The 23,931-nt window shown below is 38.5% G+C and overlaps 1 protein-coding gene across 1 annotated transcript in view; it reads right to left on the reverse strand.

Moving 5' to 3' along the window:
* Positions 1–23,931, reverse strand: part of plxdc2 (plexin domain containing 2) — a 249,937-nt gene that overhangs the window by 64,023 nt on the left and 161,983 nt on the right. The window contains exons 5-6 of the mRNA XM_002933138.4: positions 12,611–12,733; positions 11,342–11,460 (exon numbers count right to left, since the gene is read on the reverse strand). Of these exons, the coding sequence (XP_002933184.1) occupies positions 11,342–11,460; positions 12,611–12,733 (242 nt within the window). The remainder of the gene's footprint in view (positions 1–11,341; positions 11,461–12,610; positions 12,734–23,931) is intronic.

The raw sequence follows: 23,931 nt of genomic DNA on the forward strand, positions 1-23,931 counted from the left end.
CACTCTGCAGCTCCAACCCGGCCCAAGGAAAGTCTCCCATAGGGCTCAATGGCACTCTGCAGCCCCAACCCGGCCCAAGGAAAGTCTCCCATAGGGCTCAATGGCACTCTGCAGCTCCAACCCGGCCCAAGGAAAGTCTCCCATAGGGCTCAATGGCACTCTGCAGCTCCAACCCGGCCCAAGGAAAGTCTCCCATAGGGCTCAATGGCACTCTGCAGCTCCAACCCGGCCCAAGGAAAGTCTCCCATAGGGCTCAATGGCACTCTGCAGCTCCAACCTGGCCCAAGGAAAGTCACGATACTGAAGCTTGAATGAATCCGAAACTTTTGTACTCGGCGCGACAGCTACGAAAAAGTTGCGACAATTCCCGCAAGTCGTAACGCTACGAAAAAGTCGCAACAATTTACGAAAAAGCCGTAACAGCTACGAAAAAGTCGCGACAATTTACGAAAAAATCGCAACATACCGATCATTGCGAAAAAAAACGCATTCGGACGCTTTTCGGAAGTTCGTGGATTAGTAAATGTGCCCCTAAGTATTTGTGGTATGTTAACCAGCACATTGGCGATTTGTCTGATTTGTAAGAAAGGGATTATCACCAGACCCATCTATTTAACAACCGCTATAACAAAAAAGAGGGCACCGCAACTGTGCCTTAGAAACCTAATGGCATCTACTGCAAACTGCTCATTGTATACTTACAGTAGAACTGATAAATACAAATGATTTAAACATAAACTATAAATATATACATTTGTGAGATAAAAATACTGAATACGAAATAGTGCTATGACCTGGAAATATTCCCTAAAAAGTATTTGCCTGATACTGTAAGAGTCTTTTGACATTATATAATCAAAGCATGAGGGAAGCATCATTAGGCTTTAATGTAACGTTTAATGAAACATTTAATGGCAACAAACTCCATCTGTAATGTATCTCATGCAATATATTTAGCCTTTGTATTTCAATTTCCTACCTAATATAATCAGAAATTCTCAGCAGGAGAGCTCATGCAGAAGATCTGGTTATACGTGGGACTATTGCCATGTTTTCTGTTCTCTGGGATCTACGTAGCTGTAAGCTAAAGCTCAAGCACCGGCAGTCATGGCAGTGTCCCAAGGGCTACAAACTTACGGAGGCAGAAATCCTGATGCATGAAGAAAGATTTGCAGGTCCTGCAATCTTTCCTGCTCAGTTATACTGGTAACGGGCAATTAACATTCTTTTTCAATTGTCAGCACGAAGGAAACGCACAAATTGAAACTAAAACATGGATGAAAATCTAAATTATATCTGAAGAAAAACACTCAGCATAAACAAACTTTATATTGCAAAAAATTAGAATACAAGAACTATAAAACAACAGCCTCAGCAAGGCAAGGAGCAATAAGATTATTAAAATTCTGAAAATCAGCAGAATACGCCACCCTTAACAAAAATATTCTGTTTGGTTTTTTTTGTAGTTTCAGTAATATAAATATTCTATAGGCTGTTTATGGAAAGTAGCAGATTCTGTACTTACAATAAACTGCAGGACCATTGCACTTAGTACAAGTGCTTGCCACTGTGTTGTCAAAAGTAGCACAAAATGTCAGTACTTTGTCATTTGTGCACAAAGAGCTTAATAATTATTATGGGCTTTATGCCATTGAGCAGATATTGCTTATACTCACTGTTCATTTGCATGCAGAAGAATTAGCAGTATGTTGACCCCAGATGCAAGTGCAAGAGCCCTATGGAACTTAAAAGTGCACCCATTTTAAAGCTTATTTGAAAACATACAGTATGTGCATCTGGGATCTGGCTGTGCTCTCCGCCTAGGGGCAGATTGGAAACCCCATGCAGACACATTAATGGCCCAGTTCCCTCTGCCTGGGGTTTGGGCCATGACAGTGGCAGCATCAATTTGATGGCCTCCTCCCAATAAACACAAGCCCCTCCATCCTTTTATTAAGATAACAAACTTGACTACACAAAACACTTTGGGTGAAAAAAGGCCGCAACTGGTTGATTACATAAATAACAACAAACATATATAAACATCAGTTAAGTGTAAGGCTATGTAAATAATTACATTTATATAATATTTAACAACTAACTTCCTTGTAACCGTTGATAGCTGCTGAAAGCTGCAAACCATTTTAACCAAGAGTGAGGGGCCTGCCTGTTGTTCCTCCAAGGTGCGGCTTTCCTCCATAACTCATGTATCTTCCACCGGGCCTCTTCCATCACTTTGGCCCCAGGCCTAACGCGTTACACCCTACATTTCATACCCCTATCACTGGCTCCCACTGGGGAGCCCCTTCTGCTGTGACTCGATACTAGTACCAAGTTAAAAGAGAACACCCCCTTCACTTCCTTCCTACCTCTACAGGCAACCCAACAAACTATAACCCCATCATTTCTTGCACACTCCTCTGGTTCCCTCCTCCCTAGCCCTGTCATGGTCCTGCCGTTCCACAGTTCCTGGCTCATTCCCCTCAGGCATTCTGTACAGTACAATAAGCATAGATGCACAAAGTTATGTTGGCTCCAAAAATACGCAGACTAAACTCCTATGAAAATGCTGATGAAAAACACTTGAAATGACTACATTTGACAGTTTTTTGTAATTGTTCATGTAATTTACACTGGTCTCAACAAAGTTATATTTTGAAGCACATCTCTAAACATATTGTGCAGGCAAAAGGTCTCAATTTACTCTTATCAATAAGACCTCAAGCACCATTAATGCATTTCTCCTAGTTACCTTTGCTCACCCATAGCATCTAATTAAGGAAGCAAATCAATACTGAGACACTCACTTATCTTTAGACACAGCTACATCTTTACAGACGTTACAGAAGCAAGGAAGATTTTACTGGCCTTAAAGGAGAAGGAAATGTAAAAACTAAGTAAGCTTTATCTGAAAGGTCTATGTTAATACAGCCATAAGCAGTTACAGTAATGCTGTGCTGAGTCCTCTATCAAAAGAAACACAGGATTTCTTGCCTCTTTTTTTGTAAACATGTTCTTAGGGTGTGTGACTTCCTCTCTCAGAAAAAACTTTCAATTCCCGAGGCCAGGGTCTGCGTAGTTCTCTCAGTGCTCCCCTCCCCTGCTCCCCCCTCCCATAAGAATTCATAAAACTCCCTTCCCCCTCCCTTAGGAATGTGTGATCTGAGCTACCAATGGCTAGAGCTGCAGGCAGGAAGCTAAGGAGGCCAAGCTAAAATGGCAGCTGCAATCTTAAACAAACAGAGAAAGCTTCTAGGGCTCTTTACTCAGGTATGGTAATGCTTTGTCCAGAATAAATATAGTGTTCTAGGGGCACTAATGTGGCGAATCTATTGGCAGTAAAATGCCAAAATTACTTTCCTTCTCCTTTAAAACACTCAAAATGATTTATTATTTATTTAATTTAATTATATAGCACTATCATATTACTTATTGTTTTACAGCAATTGTTTATCATTCACATAATCCCTGCCCAGTGGAGCTTATGATCTAAGGTCCCTATCACACATGCACAAAATGTCCATGATTTACCATACAGCAACCCATGCGGACATGGGGATAATTTAATAAATAGTGCTCAGAACTGAACCCAGGATCCCAGAACAAGGTTATTGGTTAGATAAAACACAATATAACTGCAATAATGTTATACATTAAATTAAGTTGTATTGGAGCCTTTTTAAAGGAACAGTAACAACAAAAAAATTGAAGTGTATAAAAGTAATTACAGTATTATTCACTGTTACCCTGCACTGGTGTAACTGGTGTGTTTGCCTCAGAAACCCTACTTTAGTTCATGGGGGCAGCCATTCAAAGGAGAAAAGGCACAGGTTACATAGCAGATAACAGATAAAACACCATTGTATTTTATACAAAAGAGGGTTTATCTGTTATCTGCTATGTAACCTGTGCCTTCTCTCCTTTTTCCAGCTTGAATGGCTGCCCCCATGGCTACACAGCAGCTTATTATATAAACTACAGTAGACTTTCTGAAGCAAACACATAACTTTTACCAGTGCAGGGCAATAGTGCATTATATTTTAATTACTTTAAAACACTTTCAGATTTTGGTGTTACTGTTCCTTTAACCAAGAAAGATTTGGAGCCATATTGGATTACAGACTTTGCAAAAAAGAGAATTGATTTAAGAGATGAAAACACAAAAAGGGATCTTTTTTAAGATATCTCCATTTCAATAGAAGGTGCGCTCAACTGGACCACTGGCACATAGTTTGAGTTTAAAAAGGCAATTTGTATTAGAACATCACTAAAATGCAGACAGTATATTACAATATATAAAGGAACACACCAGGAAGTTCCTCCCCTTCCTGTGTTAAATTTCACCCCTGACAGGAAATTAAGGGACTTCCTGGTTTTTCCCTTTAAAACCTGAGGATACATGTTTTTATTTTTATAAGTAAAGGTTATACACATGGTCACCAAGACAGTTGGGTGAAGAGTTTGAGGTACAGGTATGGGATCCCTTATCCGGAAACCCGTTATGCAGAAAGCTCCAAATTAGGGAAAGCCTGTCTCCCATAGATTCCATTTTAATCAAATAGTTCCGAATTTTAAAACTGGTTTCCTCTATAGTAATAAAACAGTACCTTGTACTTGATCCCAACTAAGATATAATTACCCCTTATTGGGGGCAGAACAGCCCTATTGGGTTTATTTCATGGTTAAATGATTCCCTTTTCTCTGTAATAATAAAACAGTACCTGTACTTGATCCCAACTAAGATATAATTACCCTTATTGGGGGGCAGAACCAGCCCTATTGGGTTTATTTAATGGTTAAATGATTCCCTTTTCTCTGTAATAATAAAACAGTACCTGTACTTGATCCCAACTAAGATATAATTACCCCTTATTGGGGGCAGAACAGCCCTATTGGGTTTATTTAATGGTTAAATGATTCCCTTTTCTCTGTAATAATAAAACAGTACCTGTACTTGATCCCAACTAAGATATAATTACCCCTTATTGGGGCAGAACAGCCCTGTTGGGTTTATTTAATGGTTAAATGATTCCCTTTTCTCTGTAATAATAAAACAGTACCTGTACTTGATCCCAACTAAGATATAATTAATCCCTATTGGAGGCAAAACAATCCTATTGGGTTTATTTACTGTTTTATTGATTTTTTAGTAGACTTAAGGTATGGAGATCCAAATTACGGAAAGACCCCTTATCCGGAATACCCTTGGTCCTGAGCATTCTGAATAACGGGTCCTATACCTGTACAGTATTTCAGGACACAGCAGTCTCCTTATAAGATAGCCATTAAATCCAAGCTGCACCTCATACAAGTCGGAAATAACGCTAAGTACATTTGCACTACCAGTTAAGGTGGATCTAGGTGCCAAGTTTTCTCTAAGATGGATAATGTTCCACTTTTCCATTGTTCTCTGGACAATGCCCAGATTATGGCTATAAAACCCCCATCTGTGTACAAAAGGACGCACATACAAGTGCAATGCGGTTAGTTAAGCAAACATTCAGATAAAGGAACATCTGTTGTAATTTAGAAAAGAAGCAATCCTTATTAAATGAGGATTTAATTCAGGTGGCTATAGTGCCAAATGTTTTCCTTGACAACATAGGGAATAATGCTAAATTAGAAAGAAATACATAATGCATTTGTGCTGTTCTTCCAGCAGCGATTGTTTCAGGTAGAAACCTTTTAACTAGAACAAAAGCAGGGCCCTTACTACACTGGCACAGAATAATGTCTGCAATTGCAAAAGGACCCGACTTCTCAGTAAACAGGACAAATGAAAGAAAAGCCTCAAGTGGCATTTGTGTTATTGAGCTCTATCACAAAAGCACAGTTGTGTTGTCTTGAAGCATGCATTCAGCATAACAACAATTACACAAAAAGGCCACAGCCTCACACACTCACTGCTTGGGTTGGGCTGTATTGGTACAGGTGTGTGCCACAGAAAGCAAAAGGAATGACATTACAGTACATGGCACATCTTACTACATTGCATTTCATGCAGGCTATTGTTGAGCTAGAACACTTAAAAAATCCCTTAGCAGGACAAGACTTTTTTTTAGGGGGGATACATTTTCTTCCGTAAAATTGTAACACCTGATATGTTGTGGGGCTAATATTTGTATTTTATTTTTTTCCATGATTCGTGTTTTGTGAAAAAATGTAAAAACCACAAAAAATGTATTAGTTCATTTGTGCATTTTCAATTTTGGATCTTTTAATACATGACTAGACATTAGTGGTTTCTGTGGAAATTAGTTTATTCGTCTTTTTTAAAAAGCTCAGAAACCACTCAAATCAGAATGTTGATATATCTTTCCCATAGGGTTGCCACCATCTTACTAGCCAAGCTGTGGTGGGTGGGCAGGTTATGCAAGGGGGCTGGACAAAGGATAAAGAGGAGGGGTCATGACAAAAGGGGGCAGTTTTCTGATGTGATAGAAGGACTGTGAGCAGATTCTGGAGATATTAGGAAAAAAAGGAGCAAGAGAAAGATTTTTGATTTACTAGTAAGTACATTGCTGGTACATTTGTATTACCAGCCTTGCCAGGTGTTTTGGATCATTGCTATTAAGATACTTATAGGGATCATTGAAAAGCATGACTGGCAAACAGGAGCAGTACAACTAGAACAAATTGGCTAAAATATATGGACACCAGCCTTTTGCTGATTAAGTTTACCTTGTCTCATATAGGATTAGACAAAATAAGAAGATTCTGGTGGAGACAGGGCTGGAAGGGTAGGGATTGTATGAACCCTGACTATTACAGTTGCTGGACAACTCCCTGTAACATATACTAATAGTAGTAATATACTCGAGTATAAGCCGATCCGAATATAAGCCGAAATACCTAATTTTACCTAAGAAAACTGGAAAAACTTATTAACTCGAGTATAAGCCTAGGGTGGGAAATGCAGCAGCTACTGCTAAGTTTTAATAATCAAAATAAATACCAATAAAATAACATTAAATGAGGCATCAGTGGGGTATATGGTTTATTTCAAAGAAAAACAGTAAACTAGCTCTGTAAGTGGAGAAGAGGGTCAACAAAAACAATATGGTATCAACAATGACACCTTAAGAGTACTACCCCCTTAGCTCAATCAGCAACCAAGCTAATAAAATCCTTCAAAACTATATATAGTTTATATAGAATATAAAGTTCAATGTCTAGTGCAGAATGGGACAGGTGAGAGCGGTAGATGAAGATGAATTTGGAAGCGGGCCAGGGCACTGGAGGGTCTGGTTGCGGGTGGCCTAATTTGCACACAAAAGACAGACAGTGCTAGTCTGGAGCGACCCATGGCACCCGACTCGAGTATAAGCCGAGGCTTTTTCAGCACATTTTGGGTGCTGAAAAACTAGCCTTATACTCGAGTATATATAGTATATTGCCTTTAATGTACCTTTCTCCTTTAGCTGTTTGCCCTTAAAGCCTATTATTTATAACCAATGTCCAGTGCTGGGCCAAGCCGACCTGGTTGGCTTGGCCCGCCCTAAGTCACCACCCCCCCATGCGCGCATGAATGGCGGCGTGGTAACCGGAGCCACAGCGGAGGGAAAGGGTCCGGAAACCAATGGCAGGTGAAAGGAGAGGTACCTGCCTGGTGCCCCCCACTGTTGCGCCCTAGGCAGTTGCCTCTTTTGCCTACCCCTAGTTCTGGCCCTAGCTAATGTCTATGGATTATTCATGTTAGTTCCGTTACTGCTTTACAACAAATTTCACAAAACTCAAATAGCTTTTAAAAAAGCACATTTTGTCCAAGCTTAGTTCTTTATATGACTGTCCATGCACATGTTTATGGTGAAACAAACACTTTCTTTTCTACAAGGCTGATGCTCAACGCATTTGTTGTGTGATTTTTTTGTCGTCCGCACCTTTTTTTTGTCAGCTGCCCTTTTGTTGACGCAACCGCACCCTTTTTTGACACGCGACAAAAAAAAATTACGGGGTGCAAATTTTCACGGAAGTTTCGCAAAACAATTAGTCTGCCAAAAAAATTCGCTCATCACTAGTTGTAGTTACATCTGTATAGACAGCAGCCAAGTGCATGCAATGAAATGAATACTTATTTGAACTCAACATGGAAGTATTAAATAGAAAACTAGTCAATGTCAGTGAAGATTTTTAAGATTTATAAAAACAAAAAATCACAAACACTGGAGCAAAAAGGCAAAGTTAATGGCTTTAAAGTATTTAAGCAAGTTTATTTGTGATTTTCATTTATGCAAAAAATCAAGTAAAATCACATCTGCCTATAATTGCCTCTGTAATGATTTGCACTATATGGAGCAAAGATCTGCACGTTTGGCAGCCTCACTAAAAGAGCAGATCTTCAGCTGAATGACCACCTTATGGCTAACGAAATACAAGGACTAATGCAGAAATGTAATAAAAGGTGCAAAGTTTGTTACCGGTCAAATCACCTATAGCAACCAATAAGAAACATTTACTGTTCTCCAGTTTAAAAGCAAACATCTTATAGGTTGCTATGGGCAACTGCACCTGGGCAAACTCAGATCCTTTAATTACATATGAGTCTTAAAAAGACAAGTTCATGTCTTGTTTTCAGGACCCATTGTCATAATAATGTTTTTGTTGTCTGGGAGACAGATAAGGTAAATGTTGCCACCTGTCCGGTTTTGACCCTGGGCAGCCCGATTCTTTCTGGACAACAAATGCCATATTTTAAAAGAGAAAGGATCTTCCATATCTGTACAAGGTATTTGCCCCTGTTTATCTTTTGTGTAAGAACTAAAACAACTGACACAGATTTAACATGTCTTTTATACAGATAATAAGAATTCATTATAAATGGAGATTACCTGTGCATTGGTAATCAAATGAACTACCGTCTCCTTCCTCTACAATTGCTTGTAAGAACCAGGAAGTAGGAAAATAAAAGCAGTTTTGCTTTCGCTATTTGCCTTGTTTAGCTAAAGAAATAACCAAAACCACAGAGTATTTATAGTACTGATGTTGAACAAAGGTTAACACGGCCCATTTAAAGGAACTATACCCCCAGAATGAATACATAACCAACATATAGTTTTAATATAATTAAAATGGCTATTTTCTATTTAGTATTACCCAATGGCACTTACTACTTTTTATGAAAACTGTTTATTTAGTTGAAGCAGGGTTACACAGGCTGTTTTTTTGCGATATATTTTTATAGAGACCTACAATGTTGTGGGGTATAGTTTTCCTTTAGTCACACTGAGCCTGTGGGGAAAGCCTTTACAACACAATTCCGCATACAGTGAATTCCCTAAATGAATGTACTCAGCTTCTTCCCACAGATCATTGACTGTGCAAGTTGTTTCTGCAGTTTAGTTGAACCGCTTTAGAAAAGGCAGGTCCCAAAAGAATAAAACACAATCTTTTGTCCTGATACTATTTTAACATCACTTTCAGATCTGTTCTGCTTTTATCTACAGCTTAAAGAACCTAATCTTTACCCAAAACTGTGAGAGACTGTGAGATAATAGTTAACATTTTAATGATGACATTAAAACGCTATATAATGAACTTCACATCCTCTAAAGAATAGGTAAATAAAATGATCAAATAACACCCAACATACTCATTTAATTGGTTCCCATTCGGTTTAATGGCGTATTTTGCAGCACTGTCTTGTTTAAGCTGCTAGAAGAAATCCTCATCTTGTAAATGGATATCAGTCTAACAGTAAATTATCTTACTCCGCTGCTTGCAAATATTTCTTTTGACAAAACAAGTAAAATAAATAGAAAGATAGATAGATAGACAGACAGACAGAGAAAGAGAGATAGAAGATAGACAGATAGATGATCGATAGATAGATGATAGATAGATGATAGATAGATAGATAGATAGATTATAGATAGATAGATGATAGATTGATTATAGATAGATAGATGATAGATAGATAATAAACAGATAGATATATACTGTAGGTAGATAGATAGATAGATGATAGATAGATAGATTATAGATAGATAGATAATAAAGATAGATATATACTGTAGATAGATAGATAGATAGATGATAAACAGATAGATAGATAGATAGATAGATAGATAGATGGATGATGAACAGATAGATATATAGATAGATGATAAACAGATGGATAGATGGATAGATGGATAGATGGATGGATGGATGGATGGATGGATAGATGGATAGATGGATAGATGGATAGATGGATAGATGGATAGATGGATAGATGGATAGATAGATAGATGATAGATAGATAGATAGATGATAGATAGATATATAGATGATAGATAGATAGGTAGATAGATAGATAGATAGATGGATAGATAGATAGATAGATAGATAGATAGATAGATAGATAGATAGATAGATGATAGATAGGTCGATAGATGATAGATGGATGGATAGATAGATAGATAGCCGAAATGTCGTGAAACCGCCAAAAAAAAAAGTTTTGAAGCAAAAACAGGGAATGGATCTGCCATTGACTTCTACATGATCCCAACACGTTTTAGCTGGTGAATTGTCAGATTCAGATTTGTATCTGGTTTGATGCATAGTAAAGCTCAAAACATTCAAGACTTTTTTTCTGCAATTTTTTTTTAATAGCCTCCTTAGTGTCATTGTATATAAGGATGAAAACCGATATCCATCTATAAACTTTATGCCTATGCAGCCTCATATGGGGAGAATATTCCTTCCTAACCATAAAATAGAAAATGTATAACTAGTAATGCATGAAAGATCTGAGCCACCTACTAGAAAAATATGGCTTTAGCAATGGACACCTAAGATCAAAGCCATTGAGTTATGGCCTAACTATCCTAAACTAACTACAGAAAATATGCAACATCACTCACTTCCTAAGGGCTAAAGTACACAGACGTTTTTACAGCATAAGATTTTGTGGGATGGACAGTCAGTGTATTTCAATAAGAAGTAAAAGTCTCTCAGGCACAACCAGGTTTCACTTTCCAACAATCGTGTCCCATTGGATGGCAAACATGATAGCCCCATTGTACTTTGACCAAAGCAACTACATTCAGATTTTTTTGGTTTTATCGTTTTAAACAAATAGCAGTCATTTATCCAAATTGAAAAAGCTAGAATAAAAAAGTAGTGGAAAAAACCTAAAAAACAAATTGCAACTTGCAGCTTTTTCATACTGTTGCAGCGTCGAAAACCCGTAAACCTCTAAAACAACAAAGCAAAGAAAGCAAAGAGAGCAATGGAACCAGGTGCTTCCCTTCAACCAGAGGCTAAAAAGAGTATTATACACAAAGTTGAATATAATGGTAATACTGCTCAGCTCAGGTATAAATGATGACTGTGTGGGTTTAATGTGTCAGTAGTTACTTACATCTTTATACCCAAACACTATCCGCCCGTCATTAATTAGCGTGGCCTGGAACGTGAAACTCCCAAGGCTGTAGTTGTCCCGTAAATGTACGTGATCCCACTGAACAACAAGCGCAGTACCTGGAAAAGCCAAAACACAAGCAACAAAAATAATTATTTCCATTTTTTTCCCATTTATTATTATTATCTGTTCACTAAGGTACAGTTAATTCTGTACACTCATTTATTTGTATTTATATGTAAGGTGTTTAAGTTGAGTTTTTGGAAGGGCTGCTTGTCAACAGAAAGTGAATGGAAAAACTACCCCTTATTAGTATTTAAAGGGGTAGTTTACCTTCAGTATGTTATAGAATGGCCAGTTCTAAACAACTTTTCAATACGTCTTTATTTTTTAGTTTTTGATTTATTTACATTACTTTTCTGCCACTTTCCATCTTTCACTGACCCCGGCTGAACAAAAGAGACTGAACAAATGGCTCAAGAATTTAAAAACCACAAATAATAAAAAATGTAAACCAATTGCAAATTGTGTAAGAATATTACTCTCTACATCATACTAAAAGCTAATTCAAAGGTTTTCGTTCAATTGGGCTTTTGTAGAAAAGGTGCATACACACTGCCTAAACGTCTAGATATAAATGTATTTTGCTTTAACACAGACATTCCTGAGTCCACAGATTGGAAGAAAACCAGGATAATCTGGAAAACCATTTCCCAACATCCCTTAGGCAGAGTTAATGGGACCCCTCCCTTACCTTGTTCCATTGTAATATGATGAATTCTGGGACTTGAAATCCCTCTGCTTTGCAGCGAATCTGTGCTTTGCCCACTATGGAAAGCAGAGGGACATCAAGTCACATAATCCATCACATCAATAGGGAAAGGTGAGAGAGGGGCGGCAATACTATGTATTTTTGGTTAAGTATTTATTATGGGGGTATAGTTTTCCTTTAACAAATTTGCGGCAGTCCCGGTCCCCAGTGAATCCACTTGTAAATATTTTTACAATATCAAACATTTAAATAACAGAGAATGATAACAGAAAGTAAGTAGAAAAGTATTTATGGCGAGTGAAGTTCAGGACAGAAGAGAGCATTAAAGTCATAAATAAATAAAAGTCTCCAGTGAATGGTAAATTATCAACCACCATTACAATAAATATAAGCACTTACCAAAAGAACACACTGTGGCTTTCAACCGCAGATCAGTATTTTATTATGCAGACATTACAGAAAGAGGTAAAAGAATGAATATCATGTCTATTACGTACCATTATCAAAGTATCTGACTGTTGAATTTCTGGACACGCTCGGATCAAAATTGGCCATTAAGGGAGCGATGTACTGCGTGGCGGTCAGCATTCGATGGACCACTTCTCCTGTATAAATAAAACCTAAAGAAAATATGAACATAGTGTAACTGATATCTCCCAACCAGCTCAACTTTAGGGAATTCAAAATGCTAACAACTCAGGCTACAGATATTACATGTACGTGCCTATTCATCAAGAACCCAATATATAATGTGCGAGTTCCCTTGCAAACATTTAGATACTGCTCCGAGAAATCACAGCACAGCGAAACATTTCCAAAAAAACATTTGTTGTACAGCGTATTAGCTGCTTCTTGCAATGTTTCCCTATTTCCCTGTGAATGTATTACTCTAATGCATACTTTTAGCACTTGTACTTTCTATAGCCAGCCAAGTGCAACGGCTGCGATCGTTAGCAGAAAAGTCGGCTGCCCATTAGCCCATGACTAATCTGTTAGCAGTGCCGCCATTACCTGGGCCACAGTCCTTGCACAGATCATTATTGAATGGCAGATTATGAGTCAGAAATGTTGAAAACTATAAGTCTTTAAATATATTTATCCATGAAAAAAGCTTACACTATGAAATATTGTGGGTATATTAAAGCTGTTCTTAGTGTCTGACCGAAATACCAAAACAACTCCCAGTGGACCCATATGGCCTATTTCATGGGCCTTCCCTGTTTCTGTAAGAGGCAAAATAAGCAGAAGGATAGATTATAGCATGTAAAGAAAAGATATTAGGGTGGGGTGAGAAAGAAAAATAATTGGAGTGTGGGCCTATGATCTAGTGTTTTCTGGTGGGCCCTTCGAAGCCCAGTCTGACACTGACTGCCCTATGTCCTATATTTGTATAGAAGATAATTCCTAACAAAAAAGTGGGTCCTTAGGCCAATATCTAATCAAGAGGAAACAAATGAAGTTACTGTTTTCTTTTAAACCCTAAAACAAATGAATCTACAATTGTTTAGAGAGATTTTTGCAGCACTTCAGCAACAATAAAACTTTTTTCTCATTTTAAAGATATTACCAGTTTTTAAACAATGAATTCAATAAAACAGCGCCACTTAATGGTCAATTTAGCCAACTGACTGCAGGCAGCTCTATTTGAATTTCCTGAGATCTAGAAAAGTTGCTCTGCTTAGAGCTGACCAGAGAAAGTCAGATGACTCTTCCCGATTCACTAAGCAACATCACAAGGCCTTTATTTTAGTCAAAAAACTCATTTACAAACGATAGCCAGTCAGCTGAAATGACCAGTAGGTGGCACTGTTGTATCACATGAAAAAAAAAAGGTTTACAGCTGCTAATACCTTGAAAACTAGAAAATACAACAACAACAAAAAAATAAATTACTGTTGATTGCAAAAAAGGTATTTAGGAAGGGTGTTGCTTCTCTACAACCCTCGGTTTGAATAAATCAACTGGGAACCAGTGGTTCTTTAAACAAAATTATAACTCTTTATTTAAAGGAATGTAGAACGATCTCTTGGAGGACAGTCACAGATAAATGCAGTACTGTTATTTAGCATTTACTCACATTCAAAGAACCCAGCCAGTGATTTACTTATTGGGGTCAACAATCAAACAGTGGATTTAGTCAACTCAAAAGTGTCCAACCCCAAGTATCAGGCCTTACAAGGGGAACCCAGGCAGACTAGCGTTGCCCCTTAGCCTATACACTTGAGTCCCTATTCTGCGGGTGGTACACCCAGGATTGCTAACCTGAACCTAACTCTCACTCCTGGAGCGAGCTATTACAAAACTATCCTTACACCTCTTTAATTTTACCTACGGGGGCGTACCTCTGCTCAGGCTGTGAGTACCACCCACCCCCTCCAACAGGTTGTGCCTGTGTTTACTGCAATCCCATTGAGTTGTGATGGAGGTGACAGTGAGTGATTATAAACCACATTACAAGCTCAGAATAACATTATTGCAGGTATTTAACATGCTTGAGGCAAAAGCTATGCAAAAACCTAGAGTTTTCTAGATAAGGGATCTTTCCATAACCTGGATCCCCATCTCACAAGGCTGCTCAAAAGCCCTAAAAAATGAAATAAACCCAACAGGGTTATTTTGCCGCCATTATGGATTCAAGAAGCTCAGTTACTATCAGGTACAGCTATGGGACCCGTTATCCAGTATGCTCGGGACCTGGGGTTTTCCGGATAAGGGGGTCTTACCGTAATTCGTATCTCCTACCTTAAGTCTACTAAGAAAATGATTTAAACAATATTTAAACCCAATAGGATTGGTTTGCCTCCAATAAGGATTAATTATATCTTAGTTGGGATCAAGTACAGGTACTGTTTTATTATTACAGAGAAAAGGGAATCATTTAACCATTAAATAAACCCAATAGGGCTGTTCTGCCCCCAATAAGGGGTAATTATATCTTAGTTGGGATCAAATACAGGTACTGTTTTATTATTACAGAGAAAAGGGAATCATTTAACCATTAAATAAACCCAATAGAGCTGTTCTGCCCCAATAAGGGGTAATTATATCTTAGTTGGGATCAAGTACAGGTACTGTTTTATTATTACAGAGAAAAAAGAAATCATTTTTAAAAATGTGAATTATTTGATTAAAATGGAATCTATGGGAGATAGCCTTTCCATAATTTGGAACTTTCTAGATAGTGAGTTTCCAGATAAGGGGTCCGATACCTGTACAAGGTGCTCTTACTATTACAGGGAAAAGGGAAATAATATGATTAGAATTATATTGACTCTATGGGAGATGGCCTTCCTGTAACTCAGAGCTTTCTGTATAATGGTTTCCAGGTAAGGGAATGATTCCCATACCTATATATAATTTGCCCAAGCACAGATCAGTTATCTAAATATCTGTAATGCCTTTCCTTAATCTACAGCATAAAGTACAGTTGTGACATGAATATTTGTTTGTGGGACTATTATGTACAAGAAATATGGCGATATTAAATAATGTTAATTGAGACTTTTCTGTAGCAGGCAAGTAAATAAAGAAAACACAGGGTTATAGTCTTAAGAATAGTTCATTTATTTCCATTTAAATAGGTAAGATAACAGAGCTAAGGAGAGTAATGACATGAATAACACAATAACAAATACTCTGGGTAAATAACGGATGGCAGTGTTATCTCCAGCATAGCTTACAGCTGTCCTGCCTTTAATGGCACCTTCTCCTACTGCTCTGAGAGAGTTGTTCCAGGCGAGGAACAGCTGTAAGCTATGTCAGATGGCTGTGTGCTATTCACTAAACTAAACCTCAGGAGTTTGTAAAAGAGTGGTTATTAAAGGGATTCTGTCATGATTTTATGGGATACATTTATTTCTAAATTACACTGTTCACATTGCAAATAATGAATGCTATAATTTAAAGTTTTCTTAAACCTACAAATGAATTTTTAGCTGTAATATTGGTGTGTAGGCGCCATCTCAGTGCATTGTGCCTGAGTCTGAGCTTTCAGAAGGAGCCAGCGCTACACATTAGAACTGCTTTCAGGTAACCTATTGTTTCTACTACTCCCCTGTAACTGGAGGAGTCCCAAGCCGGACTTGGATTTCTTACTATTGAGTGCTCTTCTGAAATGTACTGCTAGGTGGGCCCTTGGCGACCCAGCCAGCCACCTTGCCCCCCCCCACTGCTCCCCCATGCAATGTGTGCCATTAAGGGGGGAGCGCAGCACTAAAATGCTCAGACAGGGTGTGGAGGGGGAAGCAACCAGGAAATCAGTGGTGGGGATAAGAGATCCCAGACTAGGGGTTGGCAACAGAGATACCTGCCTAGCGCCCCCTCACTGTTGCGCCCTAGACAGGTACCTCGTCTACCTACCCCTAGTTCTGGCCCTGTTCTGCTGATAAACTGCTAGGGGAAAAAGGGAGGGGGTGATATCACTCCAACTTCAGTCACACTCCAAGTGTGACTGACGTTTATCAATGCACAAGTTACATGGCTGAGGGCCCCTTGGAAACTAAGAAAATGGCTGGCCTCGTATCATATTTTAAAATAAAATATAAACAAATCTTTTGCTCATTCAAAAATTGGATTTCAGTGCAGAATTCTGCTGGAGGAGGGCAATTAAATGATGCCTTTTGAAAGCAACATGTTTTACCATGACAGTATTCCTTTAAGGACTGCCACCTGACCACTATTGCACTGGTCAGTCTTATTAAATGACACCCCATGCCAGTGTGATAGTAAATAAAGGGATACTGAAAAGCTGAGATTTTTGCAGAGAAGGTGTGACCCTATGGGTAGTTAATGATAAATAATAATACTGAACATTGCGTAGCCGACAAGAGGTTCAGAAATGGTGTTTAAAAATTAACCTTATGGGTTGTCAGAAGTGTTAAAAACAATAACATAAAGTAAAATTTCCTTAGGTGCTGCCATTATTTTATTAATTATTAAATTAAACACCAGTATTTATTAATTATTACACTGGCAACAAAAAAGCACATTGGATAATTTGTGTACAGTGAATATAAGCACTCCTGTTTCCTATTCAAGCGAAGGCGGCGAAGGAGGCATTGCCAGGGCAGTTTTCTGGTGGCAGAAGATGTGCAGAAGCATCCAGTTAACCCCCAGGTACCCCCCTAGCTCTGCCACCGATTTTCACTGGCAAGTATCCGGCGTTGGCCTAGAGAGATTTTTTATCTTTACCATATAGGCCAGTGATCCCCAGCCAGTGGCTCACAAGCAACATGTTGCTCCCCAACCCATTGGATGTTGCTCCCAGTTGCCTCAAAGGTGCTTTTTTTTATTTCCTGGCTTGGAGGCAAGTTGTGGCTGCATAAAAACCATGAGTACTGCCAAACAGAGCCTTCTATAGGCTGCCAATCCACATAGGGGCTACCAAAAAACCAGTTACAGCCCTGATAAGGCAACCATCAAGACCTTTTTAATGCTTGTGTTGTTAACAGATTAGGCATAGGAACTCAATGGCTGCCCTAAAGCTGACCCTAGGCACGGGCCTTTGTGACTATAAGGTAAATACAGCCCTGGGCAGTGGCAGTTTTAGGAGCTTCTCGTCTGGCTAGAGATTCTCACCCCTGTGCCATAAAGCTAACAGTGCAGATTATTTGCCAAGGCTGTTATTTATTTAACATGAATTTAAGAGAGTAATAATTTAGAGCTAATATAACTTAAAAGAAATTTCACATATTTCATACTGTTTAGCCAAGTGAGCCTGATATTGCCAGAGAAAACTAAAGCCTGTATACCTTTTCAATTACTAGTTCATATTCCTGTCAGTTAACCTTTGCCACTGAAAAAATGGAAGTCCCTGCTTTGCTGGAGCACATGATTATTCACGAGTTGCAAATTTCCCAACCACATTTTATTTACCAAAATCAGAACAGCAATTTCAAAATAAATTCTGTGCCAATACCCTTAATTAAATGCTCCAGTATTTTCTATTCTTTAGTGCAGGAATGTTTTGCTTCCTCCAACTGATGATAAACCAGGACTGAGCATTGCTTAGTTGGGAGTCTGCGTTCTTAAAGGGAAACTCCACCCAAACACAACTTAAGCTTTTTATAAAGTAAACATAATTTAAGCATCTTTGCAATATACAACAATACATATATAACAGTCTAATGTAATAATATACCTAAATCCTCAAAGAATACACCCAATTTAGTAAAGTTTATATATATAGTGTGCTAACTAGTTTAATTAGACGATTTATAAAAGAGATCAAAGTTAAAGACAAAAATCTTTACCTAAATGAGGTGTTGACTGGGTGTATATACCCCAGGTCCCTCGCCAAATATTTCAAATGCTAGTACACATGCAGTGGAGATCATATAAATATACACACACTCACCGATGCCGAAAATTGGTTCGGGTGTTTGGAGCCCTGAACCCGCAGCCCAAGGTACGCACGAAACGCGTCAGGCGTTCTGGGTTTTTAAGAATGTAAATAAAGTTCGAGTTTTATCCATTTTCTGGCTGACCATGGTGCTTTGCGAGCCACTTTCTTTCAAGATTTAATGTAATAATATGGTTTGGAACAGTTACCTAAGCCCCGCCCCCTGTTCCCCTGCTGAAAATGTAATAGTAGTGACTCTCCTCAGCCTGCCTTCAGCCTGCATCCTCCAAATCCCACAATCCCCTGCACACATAATGCCAATAAGAAAATAAATATCACAGTGCAATGCATTGTGGGTTATGTAGTTCCTGCATGCTGTCTGTAAGCTGTGGAGAATTTGTAACATCAATGTTTTAGTCCCTCCTCCGCTGACAGGATGTCAAATGATGCAGAAAGAGAAGAACTGTTTTGCAGCATATAAAAATTGTATTTATTCATACTTTTTGAGGGAACTTATTACATAGTATATTAGGGGTTTCTGTGTTGTGTGAAAGCCCTACTATAGGTAACAAACAATGCATAGTCTGTAATAAATATCATAAAATGAATTAACCGAAGAGCACCATGAATTTTAATAAACTGTAATTTATATTATTACAAAACTTTGACATCCAAGATCCTCCCTACACCATGCTTTTGCCAACAAATCTTACTCAGGTATTCCAACTACCTGGCCAAAGAGCTTCTGAAAACCATCTTCTCTGCCGATCAACAAGTGAAACTTAGACCATGATGTGTTAATTCAGTGATGTGTCTACATTTCCAAAGAAAGTCAGAGAAGCCAAGAGTTTCTTGTTGTTAACTCATTGGGTCTTTCCTAGTTAAAAAAAAAAAGTTTACAGCAAATGTATTCTTAGCAAGAATGTGGCTCAGACCCTTTTTCACTAGAATTCAACATCACTCTAGAACTATAAAAGTAGTAAGTAGTTTTAAATAAAGAAGTACAATAGAAATACTTAACATTATATTTTAGGCTTCTGTACCAGCCCAAGGCCCCCACAGCCCTTTAGCAGGGAAGATCTGTGCCCCCAAAGATGCCCCAGTAGCCCCCCATCTTCTTTTCTGCTGATTCTCTGCACATTCTCTGTGCTGCGGTCACTTACCTGAGCTTAGGGGCCCACTCACTATATACTATATATATAGAATAAAAGGCTTATTGGTAATGCATTCAGACTCACATTACATGGCAGCTTAGAATCATTGCTTAGATTCAGCTGCCCAGAGCACACTGGGCATGTGCAGTGTCACTGACACTCCTAACCAAAATTGCGAGCTCCTGTGACAACACTGAAGGCCTGGATCATCACTGTCTTCAAGATAGGTTGGTGCATTAAACTAAGTAAATAAAATTGGCACTTATAGCCATAATTGTCTTAAAGGTTTAGTTCTACTTTAAAAGCATTCCCTTGTGGCATTAATTTTATATTTGCAGCTAAAGTCTGTCTAGCTAATCTGAATTTCAGTTTCCAAATATCTCTATTTATCCACATACTGTATATTGTTGTAGCAGATGAGGATGATGGAGCAATGGGGTGCAGTGGCCCAATAGCACAGAACATGACAGGAAATAGAATAGAAATCTAATAGAAGTACAATTGTTTGTCCCCTAAGGGGCCAAATTTAAACTTTTCTTGCACGTAACATTGAGTTTGGTCAGGCTCCAAAGGCAGAGTATTTAATTGGATTTGAAAGGAAACATTTTAGCTCACTTTGTAAGGTTTATGCATCCATTATGCTTAATGAAAAAACAGTCAACAAGAATTGATTCCTCTCATAAATTATTAAAAGTTCAATTTCCTTATCACTTGCCACTTTTCTTTTTTTTTTTTGCTGGAAACAAAGTTGTAGATAGTTTCTAGACTGCTTTCAGATTAATCCATAATATTGTCCTTTATTCAATTTAGTGGAATTCATTTGAATCAAGCCTAAGCATTGTCCATTCCATTCTGCCTGAATACAGAACATTCCTGCTTTCATATAGCGCACAAACTGATGTTACAGTAAGCAGCGCTTTGCTCAAGGAGGTAAAAAGAGCGTTTGGGTGACCTTCACATTTATAAACAAGGCAAATAAATAGAGGAAAACCAAAATGCTAAGGAACAGTAAGGACAAATGTGTTGTTGAGCAGAGTTGAACTGGCTGGGGTACTTTCCCTGGTGGGCCACAATCTTAGTGGGCCCTTTGCCCTTTCTGGAGCACAGAATATTAATTTAGGAGCTTGTGATGGGGTCAGAGAATCACTGAGGCCAAACGTATTGCCACAGATAATCAGGAGATTCTAAGGAGGCTGTTAAATACAGAGCTGGTAGTGCTAAGAGATAATAGATTACTCAAACAACCATATAATATGGGCTGTAAATTGCACAGGCACAGAGATGTTTCACCTATACACTGTGTGTCTGTGTGATCCCCTTCACTCTGTCTATATTCACTGTATTACTTTTTGCTTTTACACAGCTTGTACAGAAACATACCATCCAATTGTTCCGGTTTTTGCGGGACAGTCCCTCTTTTAACAGCTCAATGCAAAGTCCCGGATTCTTATTGAAAAGTCCATCATTTCCCTTTGATCTCCTGCACTGAACGCTAAAAAAGATACAATGTTTCTCAAACTTAATTAAAAAGTAGCTTTTGGCAGAGAGCCCAGAAACTTAACAAGCTATACCTGCACTTAGATACAATTGTTACTAATAAGCTAAACAGGTCTCTTGGGGGAACTGAGACTTAAAGGGCAATTTCACCTGCATTAGCAAAACTGTAATAACACATAAAACGACTCCCAGAAATGTGTTCAAACTTTAAATAACCTGCCAAATTTAGTAAAATGGGACATGGTATTTAGTAGGTGTGGTGGCAAAAATGGGCATGGTTGAAACATATTCGCTGCACTACGAAGCCATTTCTTTTTGTCCCTCTTTCCATCTTTCAAATGTTGGGAGGTATGCAATAATGCAACAAAAAGAACACACAGGAGAACACAAGATGCCAATTGGTCCTGCAGGTGTCATTTTGGAAGTTGTATAAAATGTTTCCCATAGACTTCCATAGAACTGGAAAAGCAGTGCCTTCTAGGCTATATTAATCAGTAAAGTTTGAACAATAAACCTCTCAAACATAGGGGGGATACCAGGGTTTTTTAGGGCCCGAGCTGGTGGGTCAAACTTATAATTATTAAAGGTTATGTGCACAAAGCATAGTTGTCTGGTTTGTGTAGCTCATGACAAAAGCCACATTAGAAAAATATATATGACATACAGATCTGTAATGTTCAGATTCTTGTAGGAAATTCTGCCCTAAATGGGAAGCTTAGCAAAGCTGATAGCCTAACTTTCTCAGCACATGGTGTCTCCATGTTTATCTGCACTGATGGGCTTTTGCAATTTCTATGTAGCTTAGCTTCCCAGCAGTAACAATATAGGGGATATTGAGCAACCCTGTCATGCCCAGTTAGAAACAGGGAATAGATATGTACAGCTGATCATTTTCCTCCAGCATGGGAGAAATGAGTTTTTGCATGATTTTCAGAGGAAAAACAATTTATTGACAGAATACATTAAGCTCACAGCGGCAAAAGGTGTCTAAAGCGCTTGATATTAATGGTGTAGTGAAAGTGTCACCTTCCCTAGCAATCGCCTATTTGTTCAGCAAAGGGTGCAAAATTGCACTGTTATAATCCCGTAAAATGGAAGGAGTAAAAGGTGTGCCCTAGGATGGGTGGGGTTGGTTTAACATTATCTGGGTAAGATGGTGGCAGAGAGCAGGCATAGAAATCACTTAAATAATTATAAGGGGTCATTTACAGACACCCTGGATTCAAGTGCACTAAGAGGAGCAAAAGGGTGCCCTCAGTGTTAGTTAAAAAGCACTTGCGCCTAGGGTTTGAAAAGTGCAAGTTAACAGACGGGTGTTTAGCTTAATGTCCCACCAGGCAGTGAGGAGTATGGCACCCCATAAATGCCTCTGTCTTGCAGTTCTGTTTCACTTTAGGCAATTGTTTTAGGCTATAATATAGTCCTATATCTGACTGTGTATGGGCAGCTGTAGATATGACAAACATACATCTGCAAGTGCAGTGACCAAAGTACAATTTCAAGGGCAGTCACCAGGCTTTTTTCTCCACAATGCGTTTTTATTCCAGAATGCCAACGGCCATGTGGTTGCATGGGGCAATACTTTGGACACAATTGAGATTTGTCATGGTGATACAAATGCGTTTGCGCTTTGATGCAAATTGGACATAGTTGCACCAAATATTTTTGATGTCTGCCTGGCGTCATTTCTGGTGTTTGGTATGCGAGTGACATGGCGCTAAGGGAACCCTGAAGCTACAACCTGGACTAGAGGTGAGAGTAGCGTAGCTCTAGGGTATCCCTGTGTCAATAGGCGCGGCAGTACTCAGTTCGGAATGGAAGGCACAAGGGACTGAATGGTGCTGAGTTTAACTGTACATAAGTACAAGGAGTATAATTTGATGCAACTGCACTTACAGATATACATGAGCCCTTAAACTATTCACACTAAGCAGATTTATATCCCCCCCATCACCTGAAAAACTGAACATAACATTTGAAACCTCAACATCCCCAAAAATCATTTTTGAATCTTTCATTAACTTATATAACAACATACATAAATGTGCCCATAATGAAATCAGCAGGTACACACACAGACATATGCATTGTAGTGTTCAGTGGCCTTTTCCTGGGAACAAGGAAGTTTTCCTAAATAATAGTCATTTCTGCATAATGTATATTGATAGCCAAACAGATTTTTTTTATTACATAATAATAACTAAATAAACTTCGTTCCATATCTTTAAAGCTTGTCACTAGCGCCGCTCGCACTGAGCATTTGATATGGTGAAATCGTTACAAGCAATAATGTCTCATTGTGGAAATGTCAAAGGGAAATATCAGATTTTCAGCTTTATCGAGAAGTTAATGAAGGTAAAATATGGTATATTAAACTGCAGGAAAATGTATTTGAAATCTGTGTTCGACTGAGCAGGGCTATTGTTCTTTAATATCATTTATATTTTAACAATGCAACGGCGGCTTTAACAATGTCGGAAACACAAATCAAAGTGACTTTACTGAACGCAAAAAGCGATTTTTTTTTTAAACAACTAAACAGAATGAGGTACTACTGGGGTTAGGTAATAAAAGACACTAGGGGGAAATATCACGTATTAAAAAAAACGTATTAGTCACGATAATATGGTATTGGCGATCCGAAAGTCACGAAATTCGCGCGGGTGTCGAAAAAGTCGCGCAAGACACGAAAAATTTGACGAAAATACACTCAGAGCATTTGAATGATCGCTCCGAGCGTTCGTGTCTTAACCCTAGGGGTCATTTATCAACCCTGGGCAAAATTGCCATAGACAGTTACCCATAGCAACCAATCAAATTGTGGCAT

The sequence above is a fragment of the Xenopus tropicalis genome, chromosome 6 (assembly GCF_000004195.4).
Source record: "Xenopus tropicalis strain Nigerian chromosome 6, UCB_Xtro_10.0, whole genome shotgun sequence".
Taxonomy (NCBI): domain Eukaryota; kingdom Metazoa; phylum Chordata; class Amphibia; order Anura; family Pipidae; genus Xenopus; species Xenopus tropicalis.